The sequence below is a fragment of the Theropithecus gelada genome, chromosome 4 (genome assembly GCF_003255815.1).
Source record: "Theropithecus gelada isolate Dixy chromosome 4, Tgel_1.0, whole genome shotgun sequence".
NCBI lineage: Eukaryota > Metazoa > Chordata > Mammalia > Primates > Cercopithecidae > Theropithecus > Theropithecus gelada.
The window spans coordinates 86178157-86194434 of record NC_037671.1 but is presented as its reverse complement, the minus strand read 5'-3'; the positions used below and the strand labels follow the sequence as shown (position 1 = coordinate 86194434).

The 16278-nt window shown below is 36.0% G+C and overlaps 1 protein-coding gene across 2 annotated transcripts in view; it reads right to left on the bottom strand.

The window, feature by feature from the left end:
• ZNF292 (zinc finger protein 292) overlaps window positions 1-16278 on the bottom strand; it is a 105902-nt gene that overhangs the window by 18625 nt on the left and 70999 nt on the right. The window contains exons 6-7 of one of the 2 annotated variants that reach the window (XM_025383459.1): window positions 9925-10127; window positions 1565-1701 (exon numbers count right to left, since the gene is read on the bottom strand). In XM_025383459.1, coding sequence (XP_025239244.1) covers window positions 1565-1701; window positions 9925-10127 — 340 coding nt within the window. Of the gene's footprint in view, window positions 1-1564; window positions 1704-9924; window positions 10128-16278 lie in introns of those variants that run through there. The other variant, XM_025383460.1, reaches the window with a different exon arrangement.

The following is a 16278-nucleotide window of genomic DNA, read 5'->3' as shown; positions in this document are numbered from 1 at the left end:
ATCTCCACTCACTGCAACCTCTGCCTCCCAGGTTCAAGCGATTCTTGTGCCTCAGGCTCCTGAGTAGCTGGGATTACAGGTGCGCACCACCATGCCTGGCCAATTTTTTATTTTTAGTAGAGATGGGGTTTCACCATGTTGGCCAGGCTGGTCTCAAACTCCTGACCTCAGGTGATCCGCCCACCTCAGCCTTCCAAAGTACTGGGATTACAGGCATGAGCCACCTTGCCCAGCCAGCATTTAACATTTAAACGAGTTATACAGATGATAACTTTGAGCAACGTGTGAACTTTATGTAATAAGAAAGCTCAAGATACGTGTGTGTACGTACGTGTATGTGTGTGTATATATATAAAACATATCAATGACATGATTTTTAAACAGCATTTCTCTTTTATCTCCTAACAAATTTAAAATTGATAGTAAGGTTATTATTATTAGATGAATATAAAAACCAATGCTGACAAAAAACCCAGAAGACACTAATCTATGTCACAGTAATTTCCCAGTTGATTTACTGGCTTTCCAGTTGATTTTCTGTCTGAACTCTGTACTGCTACTTCCTTGTCCAACTCTGCCCTCACTATTGAGTCGTCAATCAACTCACAACTGCTTATCTTAAACAGTGTTTCTTGAACATAAACTTCTATGTTGCCCTTCAAGAGCTTATAATGGACTGCTTTTGCTTAGCATATGAAACTTAGCTTTTGATGCCTTTGTAAAAACCAGCATAACATACTAATTTTTTAGTCATCACTGATTTTCTGGTAGTATAACTAGAAAACCTATTACACTTGTCCTGGATAAATATATCTTACTTATTCTCCCTTCAGAATCTTTCTGCCTTTCATACCAGTCCTCTGTATTGCATATACTACTTTGCCTTCACAACAAGGCTCAATGCTTAGAAATCTTTTATAAGCTTCAATCTTTATTGATTACACAATCATTGATTTACCTTGCTGTTCTATTATTCATTTGTATGCTGTCATTTGGTAAATATTCTTAAATGTTGGAATTTTATAAACCAAATTTTCTTATGTGTTCCCATAATATGAACACAACACTGAAGAATTATAGTGCTGTTGACTGACCAGATAAATTGTCAGTGTTAGCGAAAGCTAATTTAAGGCAGATGATCTTCAGTTTTTTCATTAACTGAAACCAACATCTCTGTTTCTTGTAGCCTCCCAAAGGATTACATATAACAAGCTATGCCCAGCTGAAAATGTACCATAAGAAGAAATGTACTGCTTACATATCTAAAAAATGTTATGGTGGCATTGGACAAAACAAGTCTTTCTTTCGCTTTCTAACACTTAAAATTTTCCTGACCAAAGATAATTACTGGTATGCATGCTAAGGAATTGTGTGGCCTTTAATACACAAAGTTTTTAGAGTTGTAACAACTACTTGATAATAAGTTTGCCCAGCATGTAATATCTAAATATAAGCCTTTTGTCTTAAAAAGATTTTAAATTATGTTCCTAAGTCCTATGAATTCTCACAGCCTATTTTGTATTCTTATTTAACAAAGATTTCTTAAAAAATAAAATCAACTCACCAAGCGCAGTACATATCTCCTTGTTGGAGCTGACGTGACAAAAATGCAGTACATAAGACAAGAGCGCTTTTTTCATCACCCTCAGATTCTAAGTTACAGATCATTTCCAGTGCATCTTTGCAATCAACTTCTGAAATCTAAAGAAAAAGCCAACAGAAATATTCCACGAAACGGTTTTATATTAGGATACAGAGCAATATACCTTTGGTTTTTTCATTAGATATTTACAGATCGTTTTCATGAATAAAATACCATTACTTCATACACTATCAAGTCAGTCATAATTTGTCATTATGGGACAAAGACTGGCTGCAGTTTAAAAAAAAAAACAAACACCTTTCTTTATAGCCAGTAGAAATTTACATAGTAATTCTGAGAATATTAACAAACACCTGAGAAATATTAGGAATATTAAGAAACACTATTTAAGAATTTACAAGCATTTATATGTAACTAACTGATGATAACTATAAGCACTCTCTACCCATTCAATCAGATCTGATCATGAAAAAAAAACTACAGTACTTTTATTTTTTCCCCTTTTATCCACTGATTTAAACAAGCATTAGAATCAACAGAGAGACACAGAGAGGTACACTGCGTATAGACTGATAAAATATGTATCTATTCATGAGGGAAAAATATAGTGTTAAGCATTTTATGTAACTACGACTTTTAAAATTAGCTCACCTCAACTTTCTATAAATCTCCACTATTTTTCTTTTCATATAAATATACTCCATCTCAAAGCTTGCCAAAAGTCATGCATGTGTACATATAACCTAGATGAAGGCAACTTGCTTCATTTAATGATGCACTTACATCTATGATTTTTTTTTTTAAATTAAAATTTATTACTTCATCACAATGATGTACTATATAAAACGAAGAGACTTTACCTGTGATTGCTACAAGCATCTGCTATAAGACAAGGGATGTGACAAACAGCATACAATCACAAATTACCAGTGTTCCAAAGAATAGAAAGATTAATTCCAACATGGTACAACTGACAGATGGCAAAAAGAACTGAAGACAAAACAGACCATTAGCACTCACGTACCACAGAGGAGACTATGCCTCTCCTAGTTGATTTTCTCTCTTTCATATAATATTGAGTAAGCAAAAATGTGCATATGTGTAAAATGTAATGTGTTTAGGAGTCAATAATTATGTAAATGGAGAATGGGGGTAATCCTGAGGTCAATTTTTGATAATGAGGATAAACGCTGTGGGGCAGTAGATTCACAGGTTCTATTTTACACATTAAATCAGGCCTTTTTAGAAAACACTAAGGGAGAAACAAACAAAAAAAAACATCGTGTGTTCAAACATAAATGACTACCTAAAGCAATTATGAAGTTAGTGGAAGAGTTAAGACTGAAATCTAGTCTTGTACTACCCGGTACAGTGCTCTTTCCACTACTCCTCTGTCTGACTCTTTTTCAACAAATCTTTACAAGCAGCTTGATTTAAGCAAATTAAAAAAAGACTGAAGGATATATATTTATAAAGTAAAGATTTAAAAATATCTACAATTTGTTAAACACATGGTCAGACATTTTATGTATATTATTAACCATAACTTTCCCACTAGGTAGGTATTATCACTAACATTCTATATACAGATGCTCTGTGACTTACGATGGGGCTACATCCCAATACACCTATCCTAAGTTGAAAGTGCATTTTTGACTTAAGATATTTTCAATTCAGAGTAAGTTTAACTAGATGTAACCCCATCATATGTCCAGAAACTTACTGAATGTGTATCACTTTCACACCATTGTAGAGCTGAAAAATACTAAGTTGAACCATCATAAACTGGGGGACTATCTGTATGATGAATGTGCTAGTTGAGTGGTTGAGCCACAAATCAAATCATGTCTGGCTGACATCAAAGATGCAAGCTCTGGCCAGACACGATGGCTCACCCCTGTAATCCAAGCACTTTGGAAGGCCAAGGTGGGTGGATCACCTGAGGTCAGGAGTACAAGACCAGCCTGGCCAACATGGGTGAAATCCCATCTCTACTAAAACATACCAAAACTACCTGGACATGGTGATGCATGTCTGTAGTCCCAGCTACTCAAGAGGCTGAGGTGGGAGAATCGCTTAAATCTGGGAGGCGGAGGTGGCAGCAGTAAGCTGAAATTGCACCACTGCACTCCAGCCTGGGTGACAGAGCAAGACTTGGTCTCAAGAAAAACAACAACAACAAAAAAAAAACCCAAAAAACCAAAAAAAAAAAGTTCTTTCCACTTCATCACAATATATTTTATTCAAAGTTATGTTAGTTTTAAACAATTACCCTGTCACACTCATGCAGACAAACTGCATTGCCTCCAGACAAACAGCTTGCCTGGTAGATGCTACCTACTACTTTATTATTTATTTATTTATTTATTTGTGAGACGGAGTCTTACTCTGTTGTCCAGACTGGGGTGCAGTGGTGTGATCTTGGCTCACTGCAACCTCTGCCTCCCTGGTTCAAGTGACTCTCCTGCCTCGGCCTCTCGAGTAGCTGGGACTACAGGTGCGTGCCACCACGCCCAGCTAACGTTTTGTATTTTTAGTAGAGATGGGGTTTCACCGTGTTAGCCAGGATGGTCTCGATCTCCCGATCTCCTGATCTTGATCCACCCGCCTCGGCCTCCCAATGTGCTGGGATTACAGGCATGAGCCACCATGCTCAGCCAATGCTAATACTTCTTTTAAAGAAAGAAGGCCTAAGACACTAAGTTGCTTGCTCAAAGTTACGCACTTAGTGGCAAAGTCAAGATGTCAACCTAAGTTTAGCTTCAGAATCTGTGCTCTTTCCAGAATTCCACGTGCACAGGCATACTAAGGCCATATATTCGTATGCTGCTAAATATGGATTTTTACTTGTTCAGGTTTAATAAAAATCCTTATTTCTTGAAAGTCTGATTTATTTTTAATCTTATCATTTTTGTTGTTCTTCTAAAACCTAAGCCACCCTTAGGCCGGGCCCGGTGGCTCACACCTGAAATCCCAGCTCTTTGGGAGGTCAAGGGGTGTGGATCACCTGAGGTCAGGAGTTCGAGATCAGCCTAACCAACATAGTGAAACCCTGTCTCTACTAAAAATATAAAATTAGCCAGGCGTGGTAGCAGGTGCCTGTAATCTCAGCTACTTGGGAGGCTGAGGCAGGAGAATTGCCTGAACCCGGGAGGTGGAGGTTGCAGTGAGCTGAGATGGTGCCACTGCATTCCAGGCTGGGCAGTAAGAGCGAAACTCTGTCTCAAGAAAAGTAAAAAATAAAAAATAAAATAAAATAAAAAATAAAACCTAAGCCACTCTTGCTGAGTGCTCATATGGTACCAAATTTATCTATTATGTATAAGGAAAGAAATTTACTTCCCCAATGTTATTACTATCATTAGCTTACTCTTTTTTTTTTTGAGACGGAGACTCACTCAATCACCCAGGCTGGAGGGCAATGGTGTGATCTTGGCTCACTGCAACCTCTGCCTCCCAGGTTGAAGCGATTTTCATGTCTCAGCCTTCCGAGTAGCTGGGATTACAGGCAAGTGCCACCACGCCTGGCTAATTTTTGTATTTTGGTAGAGACGGGGTTTCACCAAGTTGCCCAGGCTGGTCTCAAACTCCTGACCTCAGGTGATACACCCGCTTCGGCCTCCCAAAGTGCTGGGATTACAGGTGTGAGCCATTGCACCCGCCCGGCTTACTCTTAATATTTAAAAATATAAATGTGTGATTGCCTGTGTGTATTTTTTCATATACATGCAATGTACCAATGGAAACATTTGCTATATTTACTAACACAGCAAACTTCATTTTTCATAGGCATACTAATGAAACAATTTTTATGGTGTACTTGGGATCCTTCATTTCTCTGATTTGCCACTAGATGGCCGTCTTGAAAAAATATGACATTAAATAGAATGTAGGAATAAGGAAGTCATATATAAAGTAGTAAATGACTGAATTAAAATTATGAAAAGTGAAGCATAGCCACCAATGAACAAGAATTATTTAAAAATTCAAAGAAGCAAAGTTCAGAGATTATCAGTATATTACCTATAGAGGGACTATTCTCTATTGCTTTGACAAATGAGCAAAAATTTAAATACCAGAAAATTTAGAACTCTTAATAAAATACTTAAAACCAATTAGGATGATCTGTTTGCTAAAGACACATTATGCTGAATAAAGTCCCTTTATAAAGCATAACAATTATTTCAAAGATGTAAATAATAATTTGTATGTTTTAACATGGCTCTTTATGCCAAACATTCAAAAAACATAGAACACTATCAACATTTTATATGAATTTACAAAGCATGCTTTTAAAAAGTATTGGCTATAATCACATTTCAAAAACAGTTTCGGTTGGGTGTGGTGGCTCATGTGCATAATCCTAGCAACTTTGGTAGGCCAAGGCGGGAGGATTGCCTGAACCCAGGAATTTGAGACCAGCCTGGGAAACGCAGTGAAACCCTGTCTCTACTAAAATACAAAAAATTAGCCAGGCATGGCAGCGTGTGCCTGTAGTCCCAGCTACTTGGGAGGCTGAGGCAAAATTAATTGAACCCAGGAGGCAGAGGATGCCATGAGCTGAGATCACACCACTGCACTCCAGCCTGGGCAACAGAGCAAGACTCTGTCCCCCCAAACAAACAAACAAACAAACAAAAAGTTTAAAAAATAACTGATTTGCTTATCAAAATAATATTGCTTTCCATATAGAAAATAAATGTTAAACCTGTCATAACTAAGAAAATATAAAATCAAGAGTTAATCAAAATTAACTTTTGGGCTAACAAATATTTAAGACTAATAATCTCTAAGAAGATATTTCACATATTGTTTTTGGAAACATAAATTGCCATAATCGTTTCTGGAGGATAGTTTAAACCTATCAATTTAAAATGTGCTGATTCTTTGATCCAGCAATTTCACTTCCAGAAATTTACCCTACCAGTACACTCCCCACAAGGATACACAGATGTATGCAAAAAGCAACAATATAAGTAAGTGTCCACCAATCTGGTTAAAGATATTACAAATCCATACTATGGAATTATGTAGCCATGAGAAATAAGGTTGATCTATATGGAATGATATGGAAACATGTCCACAATAATAGCGGGAAAAGTGGCCAACAACCAGGGAGTGTGTATGTGATTTTAAGTATTAAAAATGCATGTATCTGCATAGAAAAATGTCAGAAAGATTATATATCAAATTTTAATCTTAATAATAATTACCTAGTGGAGTGTTAAATGGGGAAATGAGACAGCTACAGAGATACAAGATAGAAAGTTTTAGTTTTTAAACTTCTATATTTATTTTAATGATAAAATGAATAGAAATATTGGATCTCAACTAGACACTGCTAACTTTATTTTTTACTACTATACCAAGAATCCAGTTCATTCCTTCCAGAAAGGCCAGATAAACACTCATCTCTCCCAGCCCCATTCCTCTGCCATCTACCAAGGCTAGCTGCTATTTCTTTTCTTTTTTTAAAACAACCTATGGGGTATCAACTAGCTGCTATTTCTATCACACTGAAAGGGTCCTGGGGAACAGTCAATCCCTTGCCTCACTTGGACAAAGATCTCAGAAAGATCACTACCAATCCAGGCCATTGCTGACTCCTTCTAACAGTCTATTCCCACTATCCTTTAAGGAACACGTAAACAAAACCAAACCTCAAATACTTGTAAGGCAAGTAACGTACATTAATGAAGTGGACAAAGAGTAGGGTGGGCAAGTGAGACAGGACACAGTGCATACCTCTTCCAAAGGGGGCAATGTCTCTGGGTTGGGGACAATAAATCAATAAATCTTAATTCACTCACCTCATATGGAACAATGAACAAGTTTCTAATGTGTTTGTAACAGAAACATAAAAGAGCAAGCAATCTCTAAGCAAAAAAGGATTTTTAACAAAGTAATGTTGTTACTTTGTAACAAGGGACTTTAAACAAAGTAATGTTACTATATATGTGTAGACTTACAACTATCTGTCCTGTTCTGCAGTATATGATCTAGTTTTTTCCTGGGATGGAGTATACAGGCCTTAGTGAACCCTATTTATGAACATGAAAAGTCTTAATTCTACCTGCTTAACATGAGAAGTGGGGGGAGGGAAATAGTTCCACATGACATTAGAGGTACCCAGGGTCTTCACAGAGAATTTTCCTGATCACATCCCAGAGCAGGCTGGACTGTTGTTACTCAACTCTGGATAATTAAACCAAGAAGGAACTTAGGCTCAGTATTGCAAGACTGGATTATTCAGAGAGCTGGAAATACAGATTTTCTTTTTTTTTTTTACTGGATTTTTACTTGAGACACAAATTCATAGTCTTCAACGTCAAAGCTAACCCAACCACTCTATGTTTACACAGTCAGTTTCCTAATAGGAGATATGCTTCTTTAGTGAAGGGCCTATGCCTTATTCACCTTTAAATCCCACCTCCCGTCAATTTCCCACCAATGCTTATACAGAAAAAATCATTCACTTAATACAAATCTGTGGAAGTGGAAGGGAGGACAGATAGACTTTAAGGGCAGGGACTGAACTGATAATAAAAGCTTTCATGGCATTGAAAAATATGAGATGTAGCAGCACAATAACTAATGATTTTTTTTAAAAAAGTTACACACGTCAAAGGTGATTTCAATAAATTTTATACATCTGCAAATTAACTTATCTAGTTATTTTGAACTAATAAGAAAATGTCAGTCTTCTATTTTGCTCTCATATATAATATCAATTAAAAGGTCAATTACCTGCAATAAAAGAAATAATAAAGAAAAACATATATAGACTAGTCGAAGTCCAAACTAATAATGATATAATATCCTATGCTACAGACCATGATTCTACTCCATCTAGCCTACAAACTGTCTGACATTACTCTTCCCAGTACCCTCAATATCCTCACATAAGAAACCCAACAGGTTTATTTCTAATCTTGGTCCAAGCCTACCACTTGCCTTCCTACTTGTCTATTCTCAAGGAAAAAAATATTACACAATCATCATTACAAACCTCATGTGGCACTGAGCTTTCTGTATGAGCTATTCTGCTTTGAGACTGATGACAATACCTCTCGGTCTAAGAGGATCATGCAAGCTCTATTAGTTTACTCCTCTGTCTTATATCTCAACTTTTCCCTTAACATATCCTTATGTTTTGCCTACAATCACTTTGTTTTCCTCTCTATTGCTCTGGAGTCAAAGGGTATGTATATTAGAGATATAAGACACTTGTACACAATCAGTGCCCACTGAACACTGATCAACTTACTATAGGTGTTTTTGGTTTTTGTTCTTGTTTTTTTCAGACAGAGTCTCACATTGTTGCCCAGGCTGGAGTGCAGTGGCGTGATCTTGGCTCACTGCAACCTCCGCCTCCCAGGTTCAAGCAATTTTCCTGCCTCAGCTTACCAAGTAGCTGGGATTACAGGTGCCCACCACCATGCCCAGATAATTTTTTGTATTTTTAGTAGAGATGGAGTTTCACTATGTTGGCTAGGCTGGTCTCAAACTCCTGACCTCGTGATCCGCCTGCCTCGGCCTCCCAAAGTGCTGGGATTACAGGCATGCCACAACACCTGGCCGATCTACTATAGTTTTATCTAAATTTTTGAAATATACATGCCCTGTTTCTTGATCAACAACTTTTAATTCTCCTACCCTGTCTCCAACTTCCTTTTGAAATTGTGAGTCCCCCAAAATGCAAAATTCCCATTTGGATCATGATTCCACTCTCAGAATTTTGTAGTCATAAACTATACAAATATGTGAATACTATGCTTCATACCAAACTAGAAGCGAGAACACAATGTCTAAGAGAGAAAATAAGGTTTTACATTAAATATGCAAATAAATATGTACTCAAAATTATATATAGCATAGATGTGCATATAAAATATAAAATTTATATGACTTATCTCCAAGTATTCCCAGAGATAAGTCATAAAATTTCTACAAAGTTACTTAAATTAGCCAGTTTAAAAGATCTTCAAGTATCTTGAAGTCAGACAAGATTGAAGTTAAGGCCCAAAGCTGACAAATCTAGATATTCTACTAAACTGTTAAGCCACCACTATCTTTCCAACAATTTAGCCAAAGCATTTAACAGATGTATATTATTTAAAACAGAAACTAGGTGCAATCAGTTTACATATAATTCTAAAAGTTGCTTAGAATCATGTTGCCATCACTCAGGAACATACCAAAAATGTAAGATTGACAATGATCTCTTCACTATCTAAGAGAAAAGGAAATCAAAGACATTCTAATTAAAAATTAATTTCTCAACTTAAAAAATAATTACTAATGAAAGAAAACATACTCACCTCTTCAATTAACTTTTCATTTGGTGATGATGTACAAAGACAGACAAGGTAAGTTTGCTTAAAACTACCTTTTGTACCAATCTCTGGATGGTCAGAACACAGCTTTGCTAGAGCAGTTGCTTGACTTAACTGATGTGTTTTGATTAGGTGTTTAATTCTCATATCCAACAAGATGGGACCCTCAAAAGCTAAAAATTCATTCACTTTAAAAAACAAGACATAATAGATTATCAACATTTGGTAATAATTCATTTGCAATACAAACACTTACAAGAAATATTTTTAAACATAGGAACTAAAATGCTTCTTTTTTTCAATTTTCTATTATTGCTAGTAAGGCTATCACAAAAGACTTGACCTTATAAGCAAGAAGAGATTATACTGCTAACTTTGAAAAGTTAAGTACTTTTGGTCCCTTACATAAGGGATCATTTAGAATGAGCTGAATAAACTTGATGATGAAAATAATTCTGTGTTAAATTCTAATAGTCAATGTTATTAAAATTACACTAAATTTTTTTCCTACAGCAGTTATTCTTCAACACCAGCAGCTAGCATCCCTAAAATCTGTAATGCTAGGGCATTACAACCTTACATGATGAGTAACCACAAAAAGCTATTGGAACATTACAGAAGAAGAGATTCAACTAATATTTTGTTCAATATTGATGGTATATTTTCCATTTTACAAAGCTGGAATCTAACTTTTAAAAATAGATGTTTTAGAATGAACCAAAATATCTATAGAAAAATAAATAAGATGGGAGAAAAGTTTGCCAAAGGATAAAACTTCTGTGGGTTTTATGTCGTTATTTTTAAAACGTCAATGAACAAACTCAAAACAGTCACTTATTTAAAAAACAATTCTACTTTGTTCAAACCTCTGACTATCCCCTAGTGCTAGTTTGGTCATCTACAAATAAGAATTAATATTTTTATTTTTCGTACTTATGAAGGAGAATTTAAGTTTTAACAAGTGCAAGTTTAAATTTTTCCCTAAGTGTTCTTTACCAGAATAGAAATCATGTTTAAAAATTTATTTGGCAATGGCTAGCCTGAAACCTTGGGAAGGCTTTTAGTAATACAATTTAAAATGCCCTATGAATAAAACACACTATCTTCTCTGCTTGTTAACATACTGAAAGATACGTCTGGTAAGTAATTTGCAGGTTAGAGGATAGAAAATGAGAAAAGATTTCCTTTCCTTCTTGTAATATCCTTTGTTTCCCTCTAGTACTTTTATTTTTACATCTAACTGTACTCCACTCTACTATGAAAAGATTCTTCTATAAAATGCTATGATCATGGCTCCTCAGTATTAAAACCATAAACATATAAGCAATATAATACAAGATCTCAAATCTAATCCTTTTCTTGAAGTCTAGACCTTTTTACCAGCTACCCTCTATTCTTTACATTACACTAAATCAAAAGGCATAAAGCATAAGCACAGATAAATAAAGCATATGTTTCTGGTGCCTCTGACTATTATGTCTTTATGAGATAAAGGGCATTACTTTTCTTTTTTAAAGTTGCATTATCCTATTAGGACAATTATATTGCAGTTACAGTTTAGTTCACTGACAAAGCAAAAGATGCTAAATATAAGATTTAAAAAAACAAAGTTATAATAAAGTTATTCTGGCTATAAACACCTTTAGTTTCCTAATTCAACAATTTTCTCCAAAGGAAACTCTAGAGATATAAAGTCTGGGAATTACTGCAATGGGAATTACTGCAAATATTTCCACAAAAAAGTCATAATCAACAGACTCTAAAAGATCATGGTGAATAAATAACTTAAAGGTGGGAAGTATTTAACAAAACTGATGGTCCCAATCTCAAATAGGCCCTACATTCTCAAATAGCAGCATTTAAGTTAGAATGACAAATTGTGTAATTTCTGCATTAAATCAATGCAGAAAAATATTAATATTGCAAATTTCAAAACCATAGGCTTTTGTTTGTCTCTTAATGATGGGAAACCACTGCCACACTTAGGGCAAAATGGATTTCAAAAATACACAGAATATTTGAGTAGAAGGAAATTTACAGATCATTTTGTCTGTTCCATCATTTGGCAGATGAGTAAACTGAGGCTCAGAGAAGGCAAGTGACTTCCTAGGGACATAAAGCCAGTTAATGACATAACTAGGAGTAGAATGAGTCTTCTAACTTCTAGCTTTATACAGTGTGAGATACGAAAAGAATTTTTTTTTTCTATTTGACTACTGGGTCTACTTCTCATTAGAATGGCAGCTTTCAGCAGTAAAAACCTCTGAAGTAGCATCAGCCTTTAAAGGAAGATAATTATATATTCTGAAGTTCATGATTCAAATGGATCGAAAGTGGATTACACTCAATTCAGTCCTATTGAAAGCTCACTTCTATCCCTCTACTTCTTCACTACTTTTTCCCCCACTTCCCTGCATCTTTCTCTATTTCTCTGCAATCCAAGATGTTTTTCCTTATAATGTTACAATATTGCAACAAAGACTGTTTTCATGCTTCTCAGACTTATCTCTAAGTAGCCAGCATATCAAATTTCACTCCCTAGCCTGCTTTTCCCACTGGCATCCCACAAAAGTATAAAATATTTGTAATTTTACTGATGTGGCACCTTTTCATGTTTTCTCCATATTCACAGACTTCAACAGAAAAGCAGGCTTTACTATATTTGGGCCTATCAAGAGAGCTATGTGACACAGATAACGCTACTTCACATGGCAATGTAAATAAATGATATTTAGCCAATTTGATTAAAAATGTAAAAGAGCCTTCTTTATGCCACTGTCTTTTTTTTTTTTTTTTTGGGTACGGAGTCTCGCTCTGTCACCCAGGTTGGAGTGCAGTGGCACGATCTCAGCTCACTGCAAGCTCTGCCTCCCTGGTTCATGCAATTCTTCCGCCTCAGCCTCCCAAGTAGCTGGGACTACAGGCGCCCGCCACCACGCCCGGCTAATTTTTTTGTACTTTTAGTAGAGACAGGGTTTCAGCGTGTTTGCCAGGATGGTCTTGATCTCCTGACCTCGTGATCCGCCCACCTTGGCCTCCCAAAGTGCTGGGATTACAGGCATGAGCCACCGCACCCGGCCATGTCACTTTCATAATATTAAAAGGAAACTACTAATTCCTACATTAAAGATAATTAAATACAAAATATGAGTTGATTTTCTGTGAGAAATAATTACACAAGAATTAACTGTGTACTATGTACAACAGGTTACACTAGCTCCTAGATTCCCCCTAAAGTGGGGTCAACTCATTTACTGGGTTTCTATTCTCATGCTCAGATTTGCACATTATTTCCTCTGCAGCATCTTTAGCTGTTTGAAAAGCATCTCAAACTCAGCATACGAAATCTCTACACCACAGTATGTGTCATCTCCACATTTCCATCTATTCAGTTGTGCTCAAGGCAGAAACCTGAGTCTGTCTTAAAAATGCTCTCTCCTACCTCCTTTCTACCCAGATGTCAATCTATCATCTAGTTCTGTCACTTCCAATGCCTAAATACTCAATTCCATTAACTCTTCTCCATCTCCACTTCCACACTGTTCCCCCAACGCAACCCAGCCCAAATCACTAATCAGACTATTTCCTAGCAATCTGCTAGTCTTCTCCATCTACTCTTAGCACCTCCATCACTTCACTAGAATCCAGGGTGATTTTGGCATTACCTTAAAGCACACACTTGATTGTCTTCCCTGTTTAAAACCTTCTAGTGGCTTTCCCTTGCTTTCAAAGCAAGGATCACTTATCCCTTTTAAAAACACTTAATCTGTATTCTCTCTTAGAAATAATTCAGCAATTAGGCCAGGCACGGAGGCTCACGCCTGTAATCCCAGCACTTTGGGAGGCCAAGGTGGGCAGATCACCTGAGGTCGAGAGTTCGAGACCAGCCTGACCAACATGGAGAAACCCCGCCTCTGCTAAAAACCCAAAATTAGCTGGGCGTGGAGGCGCATGCCTGTAATCCTAGCTACTTGGGAGGCTGAGGGAGGAGAATTGCTTGAACCCGGGAAGCGGAGGTAGCAGTGAGCCAAGATTGTGCCATTGCACTCCAGCCTGGGCAACAAGTGCAAAAACTCAGTCTCAAAAAAAGAAACAATTAAGCAATTAGGCAAGAAAAATAAAAGACATCAAGATTGAAAAGAAGTAAAATCATCTGTTAGCAGATGACATGATCTTATATGTAGAAAGTCCTAAAGATCCCATTTAAAAACTACTGCAACTAATAAGTCTGGCAAAGTTGCAAGATGTAAAAATTCACATAAATATCAGCTGCATCTATACACTAAAAATGAACAATTCAAAAAGGAAATTAAGAAAATAATTCCATTTACAATTCCAACAAAAACAATAAAATAGGAATAAAGCTAACCAAGGAGGAGGCAAAAGACCTGTAGACTAAAGATTATAAAACACTGCTAAAAGAAATGAAATGCATAAATAACTGGAAAGTTATCTTGTGTTCATGAATGATGAGACTTAATATTAAGATATCCAAACTAGGCAAAGCAATCTGCAGACTTAACACAATCTCTATAAAAATCTCAATGGCATTTTTTTTTTTTTGGCAGAAATAGAAAAATGCATCCTAAAATTCATATAGAATCTTTAAGTCAAAATAACTGACAAAGAACAACAAAGTTGAAGGTCTCACACTTCTTGATTCAAGATATATTACAGAGCTCAAGTAATCAAACACTGATGATAACTGGTATAAAGACAGACATGTGGACCAATGCAATAGAAAAGAGTCCAGAAATAAACTCTATCATATATGGTCAAATGATCTTTGACAAGGGTGCCAAGGTGACTCAATGGGGAAAGAACAGTCTCTTCAACAAATGGTACTGGAAGAATTAGATACCTAGATGCAAAAGAATGTAGCTGGACCCTATTCCTGCACCATATAAAAACATTAACTCAAAATGGATTAAAGACTTAAATGAGAAAATTCAAAATTACAGAACTCCCAGAAGAAACCATAGGGAAAAGCTTCATGACAACGGACTGGCAATGATTTCCTGGTTATGACACCAAACATGTCACAGGCAACAAAAGCAAAAATAAAACTACATCACACTTAAAAAACTTTTAGGCAAAGGACACAATCAACAGAGTAAAAAGGCAACCTTTTCACCAGAGTGAAAAGGAATGAGAGAAAATATCTGCAAATCATATCTCTGATGAGGGATTAATATCAAGAATATATAAAGAACTCCTTTAACTCAACAACGACAAAAAACAAACAATCCAATTAAAATATGGACTAATAACCTGAATAGATATTTCTCAAAAGATAACATACAAATTGTCAACAAGCGTATGAAACATCACAAATCATCAGAGAACTGCAAATGAAAACCACAATGAGATATCACCTCACACCCATTAGGATGACTACTATGAAAAAAATAGAAAACAAGTGTTGGTGAAGATGTGAATTAACTGGAAACTTCATACAATACTGTTAGGATTGTAAAATGATGTACCCTCTGTGGAAAACAGTACAGAAGTTCCCCCCAAAATTTAAAATACAGCTACCATATGATCCAGCTATCCCACTTCTGGGTATAAACCCAAAAGAATTGAAAGCAGGGTCTTGCAGAAGTGTTTGTACACCCATGTTTATAGTAGCACTACTCACAATAACCAAGAGGTGGAAGCAATCCAAATGTCCAAATACAGCAGATAAATGAATAAGCAAAATGTGGTATAAACATACAATGGAATATTATTTGGCCCTAAAAAGGAAGGAAATCCTTTCACATGCTACCACACGGATGAATCTTGAGGACATTATGCTAAGTGAAAAAAGTCAGTCATAAAGAGAAAAATATGGTATAACATTTATATATGGGATCTAAAGTACTCAAAATTACAGAAACAAAAAGTAGAATAGTGGTTACCAGGGACTGAGGGGTAAGGGAAAAGGGGAGTTGTTGTTTAATGGGTATAATTTTCACCTTGGGGTTCAAGATCAAAAAGTTTTGAAATATGTTTACAGCAACGTGAATATATTTGACATCACCAAACTTAAGAATAGTTAAGATGGTACATTTTACCTTGTGTTTTTTTTACCACAATTAAAAATATATTAAAAAAACACAATTCAGCATCGTTGGAATCCAAATTAAGACATTTAATTAATCCAAAAAAATCCAAATTAAGACATTTAATAAAACACAATGCTTCAAGCTCTACAATACTGGTTGCCCACAGAGTCTAATTTAATTGGTATGAGGTAGGGCCCTGGCACTGGTCTATCTAAAACCTCCCCAGTTAATTCTAATTATAGCCAGGATTGAAACTACTGCTCATGGTAACTTCCAAATGACCAATTAG